This window comes from Thermobia domestica, chromosome 5 (genome assembly GCF_964235325.1).
Source record: "Thermobia domestica chromosome 5, izTheDome1.hap1.1, whole genome shotgun sequence".
Taxonomy (NCBI): domain Eukaryota; kingdom Metazoa; phylum Arthropoda; class Insecta; order Zygentoma; family Lepismatidae; genus Thermobia; species Thermobia domestica.
Genome location: NC_137458.1, coordinates 177,936,419 through 177,959,267, shown reverse-complemented (window position 1 = coordinate 177,959,267; position 22,849 = coordinate 177,936,419). Strand labels below are relative to the sequence as shown.

General features: G+C 38.0%; 1 protein-coding gene across 2 annotated transcripts in view; it reads right to left on the bottom strand.

The window, feature by feature from the left end:
- LOC145686301 (ankyrin repeat domain-containing protein 13C) overlaps positions 1-22,849 on the bottom strand; it is a 234,923-nt gene that overhangs the window by 153,176 nt on the left and 58,898 nt on the right. For both annotated transcript variants that reach the window (XM_081759446.1, XM_081759447.1), the window contains exons 4-5: positions 17,258-17,389; positions 3,813-4,024 (exon numbers count right to left, since the gene is read on the bottom strand). In XM_081759446.1, the coding sequence (XP_081615572.1) occupies positions 3,813-4,024; positions 17,258-17,389 (344 nt within the window). The remainder of the gene's footprint in view (positions 1-3,812; positions 4,025-17,257; positions 17,390-22,849) is intronic.

Here is a 22,849-nt window from a genome sequence, read left to right as displayed (position 1 = left end):
CCAGAACTCGTGAAAGCAGTGGCAGCGCGTGTCCGACGAAATCTAGATAGGAAACAGACAGTTATGGCTCGTCAGCTAAAGATATCGAAAATGTATGTGTCTCGCATGTTAAGCAGTGACCTGGAACTCCATGCTTACAAACAATACAAAGGACATCTCCGGACAAATGAATTGAAGCGACAAAGGCTCCTAAACTAAAGCGCTTACTTAAGCGTTACGCAGCCAATGGGGAACCGTCGAATCCTTTTGATTGATGAAAAGCTTTTCAGTGTCGAGGAGACTTTCAATGTCCAAAAATGATAGGATATATGCAACATCCTCTAGAGAAGCTGGTGAAAAGCTTCCAAGGATCCAGAGGAGTCACCATCCTGCCTCAGCAATGTGTGGTGGGGTGTGAGCTACGAGGGCACAACGGAGCTCCATTTTTGTGAAAAGGGGGTCAAAACATCAGCCAAAGTGTAACAGGAGACAGTGCTTAAAAGACTAATCACTCCCTTCCATGGACAGAAATTGAGTTTCCAGCAGGACTCAGCCTTAGCAAACTACTCACGGATAACTTAGCAGTGGATGGAGGCAAATGTTCAGAACTTCATTTCCACTTCAGATTGGCCTTCTGCAAGTCCGGACCTAAACCCTTTGGACTACAAATTGTCGTCTAAACTTCAGGAGATGGCTTGTAAGAAGAGATATCCTAATATTGAAAGTTTAAAGCGATCTCATCGGAAGGCTGTTGTAGATTTTCCAGTTGATGTGTTGCGTAATACAATTGATGAGTAGTCACAAACACTTAAGAACTGTGTGCATACTAATGATGGCTATTTTCAATAATTATTAGTAATTTTGGTTCATAATGCATCCATGTAACTCATGTTATTGGGATATTAAAATATCTCTTAACCACTTTTTGTCAATGTACGTAAAATTTTGGGACGGTATTTATGGTAAGACTAAGTAGAACAGACTAGGACCACCATAATTAAAAACCGGCATCCTATTCTTCTCAAGGAATTCCGTTACCCGTTGGTCATTACCATCAGTTCAGGTCAACTCCAACTTGCGCATTCAAATCCCCGATAATCAACACGGGTGACTCGAAGCTGAATATAAGGCTAAAAGAGATCGGCTGTCGAAACAACTACAAAACAAAACAAAGAACATATAACGAACAAATGGTAAGCATCTAAGGGGCAAAATCTCACACCGCAACAGCTTGCAACCTATATTAATATAGCGAGAATGAAAGTTATCGAATACACAGATGGTTACGCTGTCAGCAGCTCGATCATTGCTAGGTTTTTCACCTTCTAGATCATGTAGTGAGATAAAAATAGAAGACTGCGTAACCTGAAAATGAGCATCCTGTAGACAACTGCCTGTAAGTGGCCAGTAAGCATTTGTTTCAATTCCAAATGTGACTGTTGAAACCGTTAATGTTCGATTGAACCAGTCATAATGGGAAGAATCAACGTTTTAAGGCGAACCTTGGATCGTGAGCCAATTACTATCCACTTACTATCCTTCACTTAGTTTTCCACCATATAAGATTTCGCTGAAACTGATGGTGCCTTGCAAAGATGACATTTCGGTTTCCTCTGAGAGAGGAAAGGATCGCTATGGCGACAATTTATGTGTTAGATTAGTTGCATGCCAGGGTCATGCGAGTGGTGATAAGGTAGAGTAAGCTTCTGACCACCGATACGAACAGCGTGCTGAGACTTGGGTTGTGCTGGACGAGATACTTGAATGGTGCTTTGGGGTCTAATCTTTCTTTCTGTAAATGATGTTTCGGTGGAAACAGTTATCTGGTTGAAATACAGCAGATTTCTGAAAAGTGGCGACAACGGATGCAAACGGAAGGTATAATTCATGGTACTAAGAGAAATACTGGTCGGGAACCACAAAACCACACTTGAGCGCTTACTGTGACAACAAGCGCTACTGCTCTAACAAACTCATACGCATGCTTTGACCGTATGATCAATATGAGGCAGATATGGTCAAGGGGAATACAAAGTAAAGAATAGCATGATTTCTCTAGCATAAAGAAATGCTCCAGGTGATGAAGAACGAATAAAAACTAAAAAAAGGAATCTGAATTACCAAGAAAGACTGTCCTTACTAACCCAACCAAATAAAAATTCCAGAAGAAAATACTGTGATTTTTCATTAACGCACAGAACCAAAACATACACTCACACAACAGTTGACAGGAAGGATGCACATCCACCTCAGTTGGAAGAAGATACATATTTACATAGAAACAAAAAGCAGTAATGGCAAAACATAAATAAATAAATAAATAAATAAATAAATAAAAATAATAAAGAAGGGAGGAAAATCGAAAACAAATTTTACGAACGTATAGCGGATAAATATTTACAAAGACCACTGTGCTTGCCACTCATCATACAACTAAAGATTAGCTGATCGGCCATAGCCTTTCGTGAGTTATGATGAAGTTTTATTTTAGACTTTAAGAGATTACTAGCCCTATATAAAATATAGTATGAACCACGGAAAAGTTTAATTACTGTACAACTAACCTATGCAGAAGATTGTTCGGTTTATTTCGGACCTAATTAGGCATGCAACTGCTACCTGTACTTCTAGAACAACGTGTTTGTTCTCGTGAGCAGCACTGTGTATGAAACTGTAGGTGGATTGATGTTATCAAATGCATCTAAATTAAATCGTTACTGGAAAGAGTATGACGTTTCTATTTTCATTCTAGTTTATGATACATATGCATAGCGAAATAGCGTCGAGAAAATGGGTTCACACTCAGGGAGGCTGCTGAACGCTATTGTGGCCTATTACACAAACAACGAGCCCGTGGCGAAACAGTAGCCCATGGAAAGCACCAGGAAGAGACTCCAAAACAAGTAACACTTACAGACCTGTATGGGATTCGTTAATTGGCGTGACTAGAAAATCCACAGTCAATGTGTGATGGACACACCCAACGGTTCCGGCTGAGGTGCGTCCGTAAGGCTCGCGTACATCACCTGCTCGCGCGCTGCATTGCAGAACGAAATATGAAGTCCGAATGATAGATAGTCGTCACAATGAATGAAACATAGAGCCATCTCAGTGCTGGTGGTTACATTTTGGCGCTAATATACTGTATATACCCATGGGCCGCTGCAACTTCGTTCCTCACTGCCAAGGAAGTTGCTGCTACACAAGGTTGATAAAACCGTGAAAGTGAATGCAAAATACTTCACGAAATCCACTATGACACCTCTCTTCTGGATCGACATTTACAATTGTACGGTGTGAATGCCAACCAGCTGAGGATCCATATGAACAAGGGTTCAAATCACACTCTCAGAATATTTTTTTGTTTTTATCGGGATACAGAACGGGAATTAGGAATCGTACCATATCGTTTCAAAAACATTACTGTGAAGAGCCCTTATGTCAATTTAATGTATTTTTACAGGTTTAGCCTTTTGAAAAGGTATCTCCAACATCAGACTCCACGCAACCCCCGCTGATCTCTCGAAAGCTTGTAGGGAGGAGTGAATTCTCTTGCTTGTACTTTGCCGGAGCTTTCTCCAATGGAACCTTTGACGTAGTCCATAGTGCTGGGGTTCAACAGAATACAACTGGTGATGGCGGCGACGTTTCTCGTAAAATGAATATCCTTCCTCAAAATCGGTCTAAACAATCTTCTGTACTAGCAACAACTGACATTTTGTGTAGACATTTAAAAGTCGAATATTGACACAAGAAGAAAATTTTCCAAGCTACAAAGTAAACACACTGCATTTTATTTTCATTATCTTATGTAATATCACATGAAAACTCACCTCATACCGTACTCTTTGGTATAATTTAGCCTTATTGTCAAGTACAGTTAATGACTGTGATGGTTTCCCATCACCGTTGAACAAAAAACTAATATCTCCTCGCTCCCACCTCATATCATTGAAATCCACTAAGGTAGTGTCAAGTCGTATGGACGATCCGCGCTTGTGGATTTTACAAATATCCGAGGGAAGGATACGTGACACCAAAGGAACTAGAAGAAAGAGAAAAATATTCGTTAATCTAAACTTCTACATAAAAGAATTATATTAAAAGATATTGTACCTAGATAGTACTGTCACAAAAACATATGATGCATAATATACGTATATATTTGTACGTTGATGCCAGGTTTGGTACCCTTTTTGTCTCGATCATTCTGAAATTTCCCTTTCTTTTAATCATTATTAGTGTTGTAAAAATTAGAACACATATCTATGTTTAGTTTACATCCTGTTCTTTTATGAGAAGGAGACGTCTTAAGCTTCCTCAGTATTCATCCAAAATACGAATAACGTAACTTTTCCCTCCGATTTCAGATGATACGGTAATTTCATCTCTTTGCTTTGTTTGTCCGGAAAACTCTCTACTAAAAAAGTTTATATATATATTGGCTTTAAATAAAGTGGGTGCATGTAATCGACAGAAATTTAATTACATTAACTTCCCAGTTTTATGTTCCATGTTAATGCATCGATCTAAAACAGACGGTGATGATGCCAATGAACGAAATGGTGGAATGAAGAAAAGCAGGAAGAAACGGGAGAGCTTCGAGAAAACCCACGCACACGGTGTTGGTTACAGCGAAGCCCTTTGGGCGCAACTGGGATCGAACCAGGGACTCCACGCACCAGAGTGAGCACACTAAGTCACCGCGGCCCATGTAATCGATATATATATATATATATATATATATATATATATATATATATATGCCGTTGATTTCTCGTATATTTTATTATTTGTTCTATACTATATACTAATGAATTAAAACAATTTATCTTTTTCCTACTCTTACCTTTATCTTGTAAATTATTCATTGTAGCTTTGGAAAATTCAAGATTACTAATGAAACTCCAACTGAGCAAAGCAGTATATATAATCTTAAAATATATATCTACTGCTTTGGTCAGTTGGAGTTTTATTAGTTAACTTTATCTTGCTATTAAGCTGTAGAAGAAATTTAACGAACATGGTAATTGTGTTTCACTTTCACAAAGTATATCCATATATCTGGTAAATTTTGTATTCCGATATCTTCAAACTAGAGGCCGACATTAATCACAAGTAGCATTACCTGATGGATGGCATATTTTAAAAAAAATCAAAATAGTTGATTCGTTCAAATTTTCAGTGATTTTACTATTTGATTTTCGACGAATTCCCGTATTTCTTGACTAATTAAAAATTATTCTCTGCAGTATACTGTTAAGTCTAGCGAATCAGCAGGGACGTAGGGTATATTAAGGCTACAAGGCTCAGCCTATCCAAATATTCATACATCAGTCTCAAATAACGTATTTAGACATTGATGCACTGAATTTTATTAAAACTGATTTATTTTCGAATGTGTTGTTTAAAAATCAAGCGAATACTAATAGATTTTGAAGCAGAGCTCCTGAAACACTGCACTTTAGGCTATTTTTTCCCTAGGCTTTAGCTCTTCTCATGGAATCACGTAGAGCAAGCGGCAACAACCACACACTCATCGATATTAACAGACGAAAACGATTGACGCAATACATAAATTCAACACGATGCAACGAACGTGGACGATTGCTGACGAATCTAGCTAAGGCTAGTCTTTCTAGTGTTCGGAAAGACAGAAGCGACAGATGCGGTCTTGCCAGGAAATAGAAAGACTGTGAAAAATTTAGAGCTCGCATTCGGTAAGAACTTCTGACGAAAAAAGTAAATAAATAATAAATAAAGATATGTTATTATGAATAGCATATCCAGTACTTATGTTATTATATAAGTACTGGTTCATATGTTATTATGAACCAATACCTTCTTCCGTACTTGTTTGCGTTATCGCAAAGCAAAATTTTAATTTTAGTTTGCGATAATCCGCATAGCAGTTATAATTGCTTGTATTTTTTGCGTTGCAATCAACAAGTTCGGCGAACAGACATCTGGCGACTAACATCATCACTGTTGTAGAAAGCATGGATTTCTTTGATAATTTTTTTCAGACAATGAGCATCCTGGCTTTGGGTTTGAAGTTGATATGGTGCCCTCTTCCTTAACACATCTCTTTGCAGTACGAGCCATGTAATTTGTCACACCAAATTCATTCTCAATTTTCTTAACTGGCCAGCTCTTGGGCAAAGGTGTAAGAATCATTATCTGATCTGATCTGATCTAGTGCATGCGCTAATTTCTCTTTCAGTTGGCTAATAATTTCAGACTACACTTTTCTTTTCCTCATCGTTTTCACAATCCTCATCAGTTTCAGACTACGCAACATGAGCGACACTGCGGAGGTGTTTCCTGAAGGATTTGCTTATAGATTTCTGCTTCTTTTTGGAGCATTGGATTTGTTTCAGCTTCTTTTTTCTGAATGGTGACGCACCAAGTACCTGAAGGCTCTGGTTCAATGCGTCAATTATTGTGTCAAGTGATGTGAAAGGCTGATCAGGATTTGCACTAAGAGTCTGCGTATTAGACGATTCTTGGTCATCACCTGCCTGTACGTCAGCTGCTCTGGAATGGCGCCTACTTAGTTCCTTCCTGCACTTATTGCACACCTTGATCAGACTCTGAGCTCTGAGTTGTGGAGCCAGTTCTGCCATCCACGCTTACACCTGGCGAAGTCCAACCCTCACCTTACTGCTATGACTGCCAAATGGATTGGCATAGTAGAGACACAGTGGAATCACCTAAGCAGCAATGCAGGTTTTGAATGCACACAGTTATAGGTAATGCTGCACCTGGATCACGAGACTATCCACTACTACTAGCAGTCGGGAATCTGCTGTATAGTCACTGTGATCTCACTAGCTATGCTTGAACACTATATAGACATTTGCAGCTAGACTTCTTGTCCAGTCTAGAGCTACGAGCTTACTGGCATGCAGTGTCCTCTGTTTTTATACAGGTAACGAATCTTCCAGAATTTTCCAGATTCAGGAACCTTCTGGAATGTTCGAGATTCGAGAACCTTCCAGAATGTTCCAGATGATTCAGGAACCTTCCAGGTGATTCTAAACCTTTCTAGAATGTTCCAGATGATTCTAGAACCTTATGGAATGTTCCAATGATTCGAGAACTTTCCAGAATGTTCCAGACGGTTCTAGAACCAACTAGAATGTTCCAGATGATTCGAGAACCTTCCAGAATGTTTACATATTTAGGTCAATGCAATGTACTACGATAGGGTGTCTACTACTAATATTCCAAAATGAAATTTCGTGACCTTTTCTTTCCTACACCATAACATTTCGTAACATTCTCAAGAGAGAATTTGGGTGCAAATTGGGCAGAATTTTCATGCATGCGATAGAAGTGTGCTTTGCCTGTGATTTGGTAGCGTCTAAAGCCGACCATAGACATTTTTGGTCGTGAATTTTGACGTTTTATAAAGCAAAATTTCCCAGTCTCTGACTTTTTCTTGATTTTCATGACCGTTTTCTGATTTCATGACTTTCGTGACCAATAGACACCCTGTATGATTGATAAAATGGAATGCTCCAAAGATCCCCATAGGATTACTGAATTACAGATTGCACCAGAAAAACAATTACTGCTAGGTGAGTTACACCTTATTTCACCAGTACTGACAAATTGGCAAGTTGCCACAGTGGCACCCCAGGTCTCTCCCAACATGGTCACAAAAATCATTGCAGACTCCAGGCCCTTTCTTGGCCCAAGTTGACATTTGGCACAGTTATGCCGGACATATGAGGCTATCTCGGTACCAAATTTCAAGAAAATCAAATGGGCCGTTTCTGAGATATCACTTACCAAAATTTTCCCGGGATTTCCCAGAAAATGATATTTGATTTTCAAATAAATGCTCTTGACATATCTTGTAGCCTATTCTTTTTTCTTTAAACTGGTATATTACTTTTCTGTCTCGTTCAATATTTACGTGAGATATGACCAACTGAAGCTAACACGATTCTACAAAAGAACATCAAATTTGTCCTTTTTCTATCACCCTGTACTCTGAAACTACAGGGGGTACAGGGCTAAAATTTGGTGCACATGATCATCTCTCATAGGGGCGTACAAGTACACCAAGTTTTATCAAATTCTGAGATGACGAGGTTCTTTTTCCTGAAAATTTGGTTGATTTCACATGGAATGACTCAAACACTTTCTCAATGATAGTCGCAGAAGCACCTCGATATCGGTTTTATATACTACACAACTTGCCCCCTTTTCTCTCTTCCTTAGAATGGAAGTTATCGAACACAACCACTTATTTGTAATAAAGAATTCATATTTCAACTCTCTAAGATAAGAGTTCGTGAGAAAGTCTATTTTGGCATATATTCTGAACCCCTTAGGATATGTATTTCATTTATATATATTTATCTCGTTTCATGAGATTCAATGTTTAGACAAGTAACTGTAAGAGCCCTACCTTGATTACCTCCATCATTTACTTTTAACATTACGAATACTCTCCATAATATTGAAATTTGAAATTTACATTGTTTCATTTTTCAACGAGAAAAATAAGAAAAAAAGGAAAAAGTGAGTCTTGGATAGTTTTTTCTATATTTTTTTTACCTATCTTGTTTCTACTATTGCTGTTTTGCTGCACTAAATATTTCACCTGCATATTTTTTCCTTGCGAATTTGTTTCACTTTCCCCCCCCCCCCTTTTTTTTTAAAGTTGGTTTTGTTTGTGCTTTTCACCTGTGAGTTTTAGTACATTTGGTCTTCACTTGTGAGATTTTAATTTTTCTGATCTGTTTCACTTTTGGTTTCACTTGTGTGTCTTTTTTCCTTTCTTGTCCTTTTTCTCACACACTGTATGTCAAGAGACTGTATCCATCGTTCGGTTCAATTCGGTGTTCCAGAATTTGCCTAGAATTGATATGCACTTGCTTACGCCACGGCTCTTTCATTCCTTACTTGTAAAAATTCTTTGATGGTTCGGTTCCCTGCATCGTCAACTTAGTGGATCTGTTTATTGTTTCCTTTCTTTCTCCTTTGCCCGTTAATCATTCACTTACATACCTTCTCAAAGACTCATGCACTAAGAAAGTGTATGACTCCTTGAGAAGGTATTATGTAATTTAATGCAAGCTGTTGTTTGAAGTCTGGGAATATTTCAAATACTATTCTTTCTGTAGTGCATCTGTCATGTCTTTCCTGATATTTCCTTCCTGTTTGTTCTTCTGTTTAATTTTTTGAATGTGCGGTTGATCCTATGTTGAGAATTGTTTTACCCTGTTTACTTAGTTTTAACCAGCAACTTCCCATTTTTTGTTTCTGCTCAATGTTAGGGGTAGAATTCCCAGAATAGTCAATAGTCAGTCTAAAGATATTGTATTGTATGCTCCTATGACCCTGATTAGTATTCTTCTTTATATTCTATCTAAAGCTTGACTCATTTTGATATTTTCTCAAAATCTATGTCCCAAATGCTGCCTCCGCAGCCTATTACTAATATTGCTTGATGATCATATGGTTATCTACATATTGTTTGTAGTGGAAGATGCTTATTATATTGTGCATCACTTTGTTTGATTTTTCACATGCTGTTGTAATGTGTTTCTTGAAATTTCTTTTTTCGTCCAGTATGATCTCTAGATATTTATTGCTTTCTTGTCCTTTTTATAGTGGTTCTTCCATTTTTTATCGTCGGGTTCCTATTCAAGCTTCCGTACAACAGCATGTTATTTGTTTTCTCGGCTGAGATTTGCAGTTTATTGTTCTCACATCATATGTTGAACTGTCAAACGGGGCCGCGTGGTAGGACTGCGAGGGGGTGGATTTTCATTTCGTGATATTGCAGCCAGATCGGTCGAGATGTATCCACGGTATACAACTGTTGACAGCAATGGTCCCGGCAAAGCACTACTACCAGAAGACCGAGTTCCGGGCCTTCCAGATCCACAGGAAAAAGATAGGATCAGTGTATTCGCAGGATGGACCTCACGGATGGGAGAGCGTCTGCAGCCAAAATTCGAGGTGAAGTGACGCCTAGCGTCAGTACAAGAGTTACTGTGAATCTTCTACTAAAGTGTGGGCTCCGCTCTAGACATCCTGTGGAGTGTTTGCCGCTCATCCTGTGGAGTGTTTGCCGCTTACTCCTACCCACCGTCAAAATCGTCTACAGTGGTGTCGCGAGAGAATCCATTGGATGGCAGAAGGGAAGTCTGTGGCATTCACGAACGAGAGCCGTTTCTGCCTCGGTACCAGAGATGGACATACACGAGTCAGGAGGCGGCCTGATAAACGTTTGTTGTCAAGCTGCAATTGTCGTCGTCATACCGGTCCGACCCAGGGCATTATGGTATGGGGAGGAATTTCATATTACCACAGGACCCCACTAGTGACTATTAACAACACCATGACAGCCCACGTCTACATTACAATGGCGATCGAACCAGTTGCTCTCCCGTTCATGAACGATATGGAAGGTGGCCTGCTTCAACAAGATAACTCTCGTCCCCATACCACAGCTATGTGCTCTTCAAGATGTTAACGTATTACCTTGGCCGGCAAGATCTCTAGATTTGTATCCAATAGAACATGTGGGACATGATTGGACGACGCCTCCGGACCCATCCTCAACCAGCAACAACCATCGCCGATCTGACCTTACAGGTGCAGCAGGCGTGGAACGCAATTTCATAAGATGGCATCCGACACCTCTACGATCGATTGCCTGCTCGTGTGGACGCCTGCATTCAACGAGACGGTGACTACACTGGATACTAAAGACGAATATCGTGCACTTTTGACTGATGGTGCACCTGCATTCTGTAAGTTCTGTACTTCAAACTTGAATCAATGTAATAACAAATGAAAATGATTATTCTGTGTAAGTTTCATTTACCTAGCATAACTCCTTTTTGGTGTTGGGATTTCCATTTCCGTCAGAAGAAAGCAAGCAAGCAAGAAATATATATATATATTATTACGGAAACGTAAAGAACTTCAACTTGGTCGAAATTTTTATAATTTCAAAAATCAAGCCTCAATATTATTCTAGTGGATAATAATGTCACCTTGGAAAAACCAAAGGTATACAAATAAGTTATTATTGGTACAGTCAGATACTTGAGGAAGGACACCAGAAAACCCAAAACCATTATATAACGAAAACATTTTTGTTTTGTGGAATGGTGAAAGCAGTGATTTCCCGCATACGTCACAAAACTATTATTTCATAGTCTAGAATGCACTGGTTTCGAAGGACATGAGAAAGAAAAATAACAAATGAGGAATACATAAAAACTCCTGGTTTTCTAAACCAGATGTTCAGTTTTCGGAGTCTCTCAATCGCACACGTACGGTTGAAGTCAATCCGTCTCGAACTCTCAAGTCGGAGATTATCGGGCAGGTGGAACAATTTGCTAATTGTCCACTGTTGTAACGCGGAAATATTGTCGTCGTTACTAACATCGATGGACCAGATCATGTAAGTTGCATATTTCATGGTTTTCCATATTTTATTCACAATTATGGTCAGACAATGCAAATCTAGTATATCCTCATAGCCGCAGGTTATGATAAACCCGGATTTAATTTAATTTAATTTTGATTATTCTTTAATTTCTCTTGAGTATAATGATTATCACATTGGCTTTTGTGAAGGCTATAAGAGAAATTATCTAACTGTCTAAACGACATTAAATAGGTCTATGAATGTGCTTAGTAATTTACTCAGACACCATATTTTATTGTAGCAACCATTTACGTAACATGGTATCGCCGTGGGTGACCCATGTACATTTCGATAATTTTATCGGGTTTAGAATAGCTTTGTGAGGGTAACACCCACTTTTGTGTAACTGATATTTCTCAGAATAAAATGAGATAGCCCAGGTGAATTACTGCTTAACCACTGTGCCTATTTATAAATAACTCTTAACCCTGGTTCTACCTGCTAACAGATTAGGTAAAATTCAAATAGGTTAAGTCACAGCTTAAAACGGAATCTGTGATAAATTGGTTACATAATGCATACAGAAGCCTATACTATTGGGGTAACTATTGGTAATATTACAGATACTATTATAACATTGTTGTGACACTTTTATCCATCACAGTAGTGGTTATACAGTACCAAATTAACTGTGATAATATATATATATATATATATATATATATATATATATATAGAGAGAGAGAGAGAGAGAGAGAGAGAAATAATGATATAGGGTTAGTGAGGGTACTTATGAGACACTCCCCACTGATCAGGGTTGGCAAAAACCATGGTTTTTATTGAAAAAACCAAAAAACCAGGTTTTTTTGGTTTAAACCTTTTTTTTTTAACCAGTTCTTTTTTTGGTTTAAATAATTTACTCTATGTATTTATATTAGATATGGACAGAAATTAGTTTGTTCCGCCTTGGTGTTATTATGTAACCACAAGGTTATGCTGAAAGCGGTCACATAAGCTTAAAGCGAAATCCAAACCGCTTCTCGGCTTCATCCAAGAAAAATTGTCCATTTCGACATGAAACCGGGACTAATTGGTCACAAATGCGATTGCCGACTCTCACGAAGGACTCCTGATAAAAATACGTTGTACTGATCTTTACTAGGCCTAGTTGTTAATATAATTGTCAAGAGATTAATATAATTGTCAAGGACGAAAAGATAAACAGTTACACAAGTAAAAACATTATACAATTATATATAAATCGGGAAACCTCCGCCTTAGCCATTGGGAAAAATTCTGTTTTTTACTTTAAATGTATTTTATATAAAATTTTAAGGTCAACGTATCCTAATCACTACGCTAAAACCGAGGTATTAAATTACAAATTTGGTATGTAGATATCATTCAATAAAATTAAAACAAAGTCAAATCCAAGCTGATGTTGGAATCTGCATAGGCAGTTAATAAATTTTGCCCTGCATAGGCAGTTAATAAATTTTGCCAATTTCTATCAATATATTTAAACAACCTTTTCTTCTTTATAAAACAAAGGCATTCAGGCAAGTACATATGTATAATTTGGTTCGTTTCGTATGTTAGGCTTAACATCCTTATGAAATACCAAGGTTATCACGAAGAAGACTTTCGCTTAAAGGGACACCTCGAATCGCTACTTGGTTTACACTTGAAAGATGGGTTGTGGTTCGACCGAGAATTGAACACGGGACCCCTTGATTAAAAGGTGAAAAGTACATAAACGTAATGCTGATGGTTTCATACGTGGAGACGTCACCATGAATTTCACACGATTTAAAGCATTTTTCGTTCCTTTTTTGTTTGGTTTAAACCTTTTTTTTTTTTTTTTTTTTTAACCAGCTGGTTTAAACCAGCCAACCCTGCCACTGATCTTCAACCATTATAAGATAAATACAAAATTAAGAGACAGGCATTTAGTAATATCCTTCACAATGCTCTCTCTACATTTTTAAGTTTCAGTTAACAAAAGTCTGGATGTACCACTTGTTTTAATCAACTCGTTGAAAAAAAAAAGTTTTGAAATTTGCAATCCTATCAGTAACTTTTATATCTACTCGTGCAGCCTTGGCCTTTTGTTTCAGTTACATTTTTTTTTTTTTTTTAATATCATTTTGCTTGTATGGAGGGTAATTATGAGACGCATACTAGATGAATGTTTTCATTTCATTTAATTTCATTTATTCCAGATAAGCTGCTAAATTGTCAATAAAACATGAGGAAATATGTGAAAAAGATAATCCCATATACTGACGAGAAATTAGGTGAAGCATTGGAAGGTATAAGAAATGGAATGTCCTACAGACAGGCTGCTCAAACATATGGAATTTGAAAAGGACGTCCGTCATCGACGTATCCCCGGAAAAGGAACAAAGCAGGAAGAAAACGAGTGCTGCACTCTGCTGACGAACAACAGCTGGCAATTTGCCTTACTATAATGTGTAAATGGGGCTTCAATTTACGTGTCAAGGAAGTTAAAAATCTTGATCAAGAATTTGTGGAAACAAAGTGCATTCCGAATCCATTTAACCAAGGTGTTCCTGGTAAAGACTCGTTTAAGAGTATTTCTAGCCAGTCAAGAAAGCTGAGCCACTTGAAATGAAAATGAAATGAAATCTTTGAGTTTTACGTCCCACGATTATGCCGGTTAGGCTAAAGGAGACGGTGATGATGAGTATGAATGAAATGGTGGAATGAAGAAAGTGGAAGGAAACGGGAGAACCCCAAGGAAACCCACGCACACGGTGTTTGTCCACCACAAAATTTACTTGACGGGGGCTGGGATCGAACCCGGGACCCTAAATACCAGAAGTGAACGCTCTACCACTGAGCCACCGCGGCACTTGAAATGAGTCGTCACACTGCTCTCAGTGACCAATTTATTATCTATGGCTTTTATGATCTATGTAAAAATGAAATTGAATGTTTGAACCTCCAAGACAGACCTGAATGTGTATATAACTTGGATGAAACAAGTTTATCCGTAGATCCCGCAAAGACTAAAGTTGTTTCACTTCGAGGACAGAAAGCTCACAGAACAAATCAAGGTTTTGGCAGAGAGAACATTACTGTACTTGCATGTGTTAATGCTGCAGGAAAGGCATTGACTCCGCTTACAGTGTTTCAGGCTCAAAACTTGTAGGAATCCTGGAAAGGGAATGAAGCACTAACTGGAACTTTCTATGCAACAAGCTATAAGGGATGGATGATAGCTGCAATCTTCAATGACTGGTTCTCTTTATTTATGAAACAAATCAAGGAAAGACCAATTCTCCTGATCTTTGATGGACATATGTCCCATACTGATATAGCAACCATAGATCTAGCAATAGCATGATATCATTATTCTTAAGCTCCCATCCCATACAACAAGCTTTCTTCACCCTTTGGACAAAACCTGCTTCCGTTCATTGAAAATCAAGTGGGATGAAGAACTGGTTACGTGGCAACGCTCAAATATTCATAAATTAGGGAAAAAAAAAAGTGATTTCTCAAATGTCTTAGGCAAGGTGTGGCACATTACACTTTCTAAAGAAAACATCAGAATTTGCATCTTCAGGCATTTTTCCATGTGGCAGAGAGAAATATCCAGTGGAAAAATTTGACAAAGAAACACTTGTTCGGTACAAGAAACACAGAGCAGGTTCTTCAGAATCATCTGGAACAGATAAAGAAAAGACTTTTTCCCAGGGACCAGAACAAGCGAAGATTTCCCACTCTTGGGCATAATTCTCAGAAATTGAGAATCTATGAGACCATCCGACTCTGAGCAAATAGAAGCTTTGGATTTAAGCCTGCCTCATCAAGAAAGGTCACCTGCAAAATGTAAGCCTACTCCCCTTACAAAGAGCCCATTATTTGAAGATTTACTACTCCGTAAATTGACAACACAAAGTGAACAAAAGAAGAAGGCGTAAAATCAATATGGATGCAAGTGTGATAACGTCAGAATATTCTGCTAAGATAAGAGAAAATGAAGAAAGAAGGAAAGCAATTCAGGAAAGGTAAAGTGCAAGAAAGCAGTTTCGTCAAGTCCAGCACACACAGTTACCTGAAGGTAAAAGCAAACCGCCTAAACGACCTAAGAAAAAACCCATCAAGTTCTTCAGAATCTTCAGAGGACGTTGATGATTCAAGTAGACCTACTGCACAATCTAGTTCTTCAGATGAGTCCATTAGCTATCCTGAAGAAGGTGAAGAAATCAAATATGAAGAGCCTTCTGTTGCTAGACTTACTCCAGGAACATTTATTCTTGCCAGATTTAAAGAAGAAGCCAGAAAAACAACAACATACCGCTACGTGTGTATCATACAGACAGATTTTGATGATGATGAGGGAGATGTGCAAGTGATGACCTGTACCCGTGTGGATAACAACAGACAATTATTCTGTATCAAGGAAAATAATGTCAGTTGTGTACCTTTTGAAGACATTATAGCAGTCCTTCCTCAGCCAATGATTTCAAATGACAAAAGACTTACTACTGGTTATCGCTTTAATAAGCCTGTTGATGTATTTGAGAAATAACTGGAATCTATTTCTGTATCCTAGTATGTTAAAGTTTCAAAAACGCTGTAGTCTGCAATTTACGTACTCCTATAATATTGTTTCTTAGCAACTTTCAAAGTTGTAGACCTACATTATTTTGTTGAAAATAGCCTAGGCTGCAAATCAGTATACTAAAACATAAAGAAAGAGAAGTAGCATAAGTTGCTTTTAGTGAACAGCCTAGAATTTGATCTAAATTTGTTTCATATGCCTGTTTTGTAACCTGAAACTATCTAATATAGCCTATTATAGTCAACTCACAAAAATGTTCGAATAACATCAGTAGCTATTTCCACTTTCTTTCTTAGTTATTTTCTTGTAACTCAGCCAAATATTTGTATATCTTTATGTAATAAACACAAAATAACGAAGACTTCTTTGTTTCACAATTGGACTCCTTCACACCTCAATATTACTTACAGAAAGCTGTGGAGAACAGGTGTCTCATAATTATCCTTTCGGAGGGAAATTATGAGACAGCATGAATTTGACATTTACTCGTCAACTTACGAGATGACAGGAAATTTCTTGGCACCAAATTGTTACTCTATTGGCACCATAAACTGTTGCCTAGGATTAACTGCTTTCAAAATTAATGTAAGCTGAGTAACGTGTAAAAGTTGTGAAATCTGTCTCATAATTTACCTCACTGACCATATATATATATATATATATATATATATATATATATATATATATATATATATAATATTTAGGGTTTGTAAGTTTTCAATCGAAGTACAATGCGTTACGATACGACGATTAGGAACTACAAATAAAATTCTTATAGAACTCCTTGGAGTGGCATAAGGTTCTCGTCAAAAATTCAAGATGGCAGAATCCAAACTTTGGGATAGTGCAGTTTTGATGTTACCGTCTATTCCATAGTGCATAATTTGCCACTAAAATGTTCCGAGTCAGGCCAAAATTCGATGTTCGTTAACTACTACTATCTACCTGCTTTGCCAAAATTTTCGCTTTTGCTATCGTTTTGACGTAAACGATAGTACGAAGTGCTTGGACGGGGTAAAAAAGTATGAAACCTTTAAAACAAAATATTAAAGTGAATAATAATAATAATAATAATAATAAAAACTTACAGACATTTTATCTTTTTTTTCTGCCTTCTTTTACTCTATCTATCTAGGTATCGTAAGTTTAACATGCCGGTGTTTTCCCAACCAGCTTAAGAAGCAGACCATTATCAGTTAAAGAAAAGAGGAAAATATATATAATGATTGCATATTTAATTGTTAAAATAACAGCTAGATTTTAAGGTCATTATTACTCACCCCAACTTTGAAAATCCCATTTAAGTTCCATATAAAAGTCTCCTATTTGTTTAAGAGCTTTCACAAGGTCTGGTCTCCTTTCTTCCATCTGCTCCCTTGACTGCTGTTTCAATTTCCTCAACAGAGAAGAAACTGAAATATTGAAAGCATGAAAGTAGTAAGAACGACAACGACATTCAAATATCCTGTCTCTTCAAACTCAACAAACGAAAATAGAAATAGAGACGACGACAGAAGAAAAAGGTATATAATTATATACTATAAAAGTTCACATGAACTCAGAAAGTTATTGACATTATAAACGCTATACATATATATTAATTAGTATTAAAAATGCAGGAATTCAAATTATATTTGCAAAATATATATACAGAAGATGGAATGGCAGTAAAATAAGTAGAAGTGAAGCTCTGCCACAAATTACATGCACCAGCCATACTCCTTATGTGCACTACCTTCAGTTTACGACACATTTGCCTGAAATGAGCGTGTCTGGACGGTGGAACAATGCCTTTTCGTCGAATATGGCACAGAAATTTCAGGTTTCCACCTTAGATAGTGGAAGCATTGTAGCATATCGCGAACATGAATTACGACTCTACGCCGCAGTGATGCAAATATGGATCGATGGCTTCATGAAGGGAAAATCACGACGACATAAGGAATCTCAATGATCGGATGATATCTCGAAAACAGATTTCTTGTGAATCGCTATGGCGCATTGCACAGGCCCTTCCAAAACTGCTCCACTGAATGCAAGTATAGACGTGCGTGAATGTAATAATGCAGCGAAAGTGGCACATCCTCTTTTCAGTTGGATCCCATTTCTGTCTACAACATTACGAAGACGTATCTGTATCTGATAAAATCGTATCAACAGGCGTGGAACCAACCATACTCTGCATTGCCATACTGGTCCGGCACCGGGTTTTATGATATGGGATGTCATTGGATTCCACCCTGCTCGCGTCAAATACCCATTGGTGGATATTTGGCCAGTCAACCATACACCAATGAGATACTGGTCCCTTTAATGCATCCCCCGCATGGAGACATTTTCCAACAAAACAGCAGCGCATACCATGTGATACTACACTTTCTACAAAAATGGAAAGAAATCTTTCTGTTTTACGTCCCACAATTACACCACGTAGGCTAAAGGAGACGGTAATGATGAGAATGAATGAAATAGTGGAGTGAAGGAAATGGGAAAACTCCAAGAAAAAACCACGCACATGGCGTCTGTCCACTACAAGCCTACTTGCCACGAGCTGGAATGTACCAAAGACTTCATGCTCTACATTGTCTAGGTGAACACTATATTCCCGTGCTTTCTTGCAAGTACCTTTCCTTTGCCGATTGAACAATGCAATTCAAGGTCATCCCCTATATACCCTGTGCCGCAGCCCTTGGGTGCCCACGGTAGACTCATGCGTTATTGACACCTAAGTTTTTACTAGACTTTTGCGGTCCTATACAACAGTGTAAAGTGGTAGTTACAAAGTTCTAGTGTTAACTAAGTAGTTTTGTAACTAGATACACAAACTTTAAGACATATTTATTGAACTTCCATACGATGCTATACAAAGTGGTGTTAGTATGTGCTTCTTTAGTTTTCCGATAAATAAAGACAGCAGAGTGCTTGACTTTTGACCAAAAGAAGAATTTGAACGGCTGTTATTGAATATATCGATAAGAAGGGTTTAACGCCGCAGGATATCCAGCCGATATGGCTACAACATTATATGATAATGTCCCTTCCTATAACAGAGAAGAAATGGGTAACTTAATTTTGGAGAGGCCGAGCCACCATTGAAAATGACCGTCTACCAGGAAGGTCAGTTGAAGAACTAACCAAGGAAAACATTGAAAGATTCCATGCAAATGTAATAAATGATCGCCAACTATTAGGTAAACTGATAACGACAGTGGGCTTGTCAATTGCAAGCATTGACAGAATTATCACCAGCATTTTGAAATGAATAAAAGTTTCAGGGAAACAGGCACTCAACTTTCAGCGCCTGACAAAAGAGAACAAATTTAACATTTTAAGGGACAATTTTCAGCTTTTCTGGGAAAATCCAGATTCCTTTGACTTAATTCATAACAGATAGTGAAATATGAATCCACCACCACAAACCACAACCTAAACGATGTTCCATACAGTGGAAATATTCCTCATGCCCACCTCTACAAAAGGTGGAGTGGTTGAGTGAAGTCGCTGTGCTCGACCTGGCAACACGGGCGCAACGAAACACTTCACTATAGGTGCCACCGTTGTTCAGTTGTGAGTCAACTGTGGTCTGTGTTAGACGCGTTATACCAAGTGAGTGTTAGTGTGTCCGGTAACAGTAAAGTGAACGAACAAAGGATCAATTTGAAGTTTTATTTTAGCCTCCGCAAGACACCGAAAGAAACCCATGATATGCTGGTACAGGTTTATGAAGATCAAGCAGTGTCCTTGGAGTGTGTTTACGAGTGGTTCGGCCGTTTTCAAGAAGGACGGGATAGTATTTCTGATAACCCCCGTAGCGGAAGGCCGCCAAGCTCTCGCACAGACGAAAATATTGAAAAGGTGAGGACATTAATCACGAACGATCGCCGATTAACTGTGCGAATGATTGCTGAGGAACTGAACATTAGCCGTGAATCTGCGACACTTATCCTCACCTACGACTTAGGGAAAAGGAAAACGTGTTGTCGACTCGTGCCACGTTACTTGACTGATGACCAAAAGAACGCACGTGTTCTTGCCTCAGGATTTTATTGCTACGGCGGATTTTTGATTCAGCCCTTTGAAACCCGATAAATCAAAAATGTATAACATATACAACAACAAATGATACATGAAAATATACAGAAAACATGAAAGATCAGACATACTGTTACAAATGTTTGATGTGGATTTTTTTTCGTCACACAACACATCTATGTGCTACCTGAACGAAGAATGTTGGATTAAGCGATGTGCTGAAGATGACTTCGTGTATTTCCCATCGTTTCCTAGATCTCTCAATCAGCCAGTTTGTCATTTTTTTCTTTGAGGGCATGGAAAGATACACTGGATTTTCCTCACACTTTAAGTAACCTCCACGATTGCGTTACAGCTGGTTTTACAACCATTCCTAGGGATATGTTAAGGTTCGCGTATGGGGCTAGAGGGAGTAACTAGACTACCGCACAAATATGTGTCGTGTGACGAAAAGAAGCCACATCATGCATTTGTACCAGTACGTCTGAAACTTGGGCAGTTACGTATATTTTTATGTATTATTCGCCATTGCGGATATTTAAATTAAAAAAAAAAAAAAAACACAGCCCTTTCATATCATTTATTTCATCCCGTGTGTGTGTATATATATATATATATATAAGCGTTTTAAAATATCCGCATCATTTTCTCTGTTCTTTTTTCGGTTCGTAAGGCTGTGTTTTTTGTTTATCCTGATCTTTTTTACTTTTTTGTTTCTTTTGTATTCTCTTCCGGGGTATGTACTTTTGTCGTTGGTGCACCTCCCAGTTTGCTCGACCACAATGGCACAGTATGCTAATCCTTCGGTGAAGGCGTGCCAATCATTGCTAGGCAAGTAGGATAGTTCTCCTTATGAACACTCCAGTGAGGTCCTGTGGCGATAATACGCTGTTTTCATTCATAAATTTTAAAATATAAACACATATTGCAAGCAAAAACCTTTAACTTCAAGTCAGGGTTCACTCTCAAGGGAAAAGCCTAAATGTGATGTGAGTGAGAGAGAAGCTCAACCTATTGAAGAGAATGTGAAAAAGATAAGTATTACGATTCCTGTTATTCGATACCTTGTAAAAAAAAAAAAAAAAAAAGATAAAAGTACTGCTAGTAGGGCTCATAGTGGTCTGGTCTCTTGTAAATAGTTGAAAAGTGACCAAAAGCACACGAAAAAGTGACCAAAATTTCATCATGCCCCTTTTTTCCTTTGTCAATTTCACCATCACCTCTCTCCTTGTTTGTTATTTTGTTTCATCTTTTCTTCTTTACTTCTTTTTGAGCATCCTCCTTTCTTAAGTTTTCTAAGTATGCTTTGTAGTTAAGGTAAGCAGACTTAGCAAATGTAAGAAACTTCTGAGTAGGTGGAACCAGTTCTGGCCTATTTCTGGATTTCTTCATCATAGACATTATCTTTAACTTAGCATTGAGAGTTCTCAAAGCCATGAAATATTCAAATTCATCACCTACTCTTAAAAAGAACATACAAGAAGCATAACACAAGACGAACATGACGAACCACACAAACGCACACACACACACAACGTTGAGCGGAGCGTTAACTATTACGAGTGAAAACTAAAAGACTATTACGACAGAAGAAAGAATAGACACAGAAGGGTTCTCAATCCCACCTTGAGAGCTTAAGCATCCACCAACCATCCACTGTGCTTTACAAAGAATAAAAGTTGAAGCGAGAATAAAGCTGACTGTTTCACATGTGGCAGCAAGTACTGAAGCTTTCAGAAGAGTAATGAGTAACAAGTTTCTGCCTTTTTCCATTTATTTTTATAATATTTTTCTTAGAAAACTGCCAATGCAAAACATAAATCACACGAAAAAGTCACTTTACCTCCCAGAAAAGTAACTTTTAGTGACAAATTTGAAAAGAAGTAACTTTTAGTGACCAACTTGAAAAAAAGTAACTTTTAGTTAAAAAAAAAAAGTGACTCGCTATGAGCCCTGTGCTAGTGTTAACTCTAATCATCATAAAGAGCTTATTCCATTTATAATTATACAGCAGGAGTAAAAAAAAGGAAAAAAAAGAAAGAAAAAATCAGAAAGTTAAGAAATGGAGCTCTGCTAATGGGAACAGTCAACGAAAAGCATTGCAAACGGAAAAGCTATTTAAACTAGGGGACATTGGAGCACATTACGTATCAGCAGAACCTCACCGTCTACTGAACGTAAGCCGAGAAGTTATTTCATGTTGGAGTCTTCTTCTAAGTGCCACCAAAGAGATCAAATCTGAATTAGCTGACCAACATATTTCAGAAGTAGATCAATTAAAAGTAAGAAGAAGAGGAAACTGCTCCTAACTGTTACTTATTCTTACCTAAAGTTTAACATTGCCGGTATTTATTAAGGCTGAATATTACCGTCAGAGAATCAGTCCCTATATCCCTAGTCCTCTTTGCTGCTTTCGGGTACACCAAACATTGTGTAACGTGGCATCTGCTCTTTGTCGAAGTGTTGCAAGGGAAGTCATGGTGCGGATCCTTACATCGTCCCAGCTCTGTGAACTACAAGGGTGAATATTCAGCTTCTCGAGGAAGTGTCCAACTTTCCATCGAGGAATGCGTAATCAAGATATCACGGTTGTAGAATAGATTAACTATTGATGAGACGAAACAAGATAAGAGATAATTCCACATTCTCTCCCTGTTTCGTTTGCTTCAGTTGCGGATAATTCTCGTAAAACTGTGGCGACAGAAAGATCTTATATTTCCACACAAACTGAGCTTGCTGCATGAACAACTACTGAACACAAAAATCTCTGTCTTCGCATCAACTAGCGAATCTCCTAAAGCTCCACATGTCGTTCATAGTGGGGTATGAAGCTAATGCTA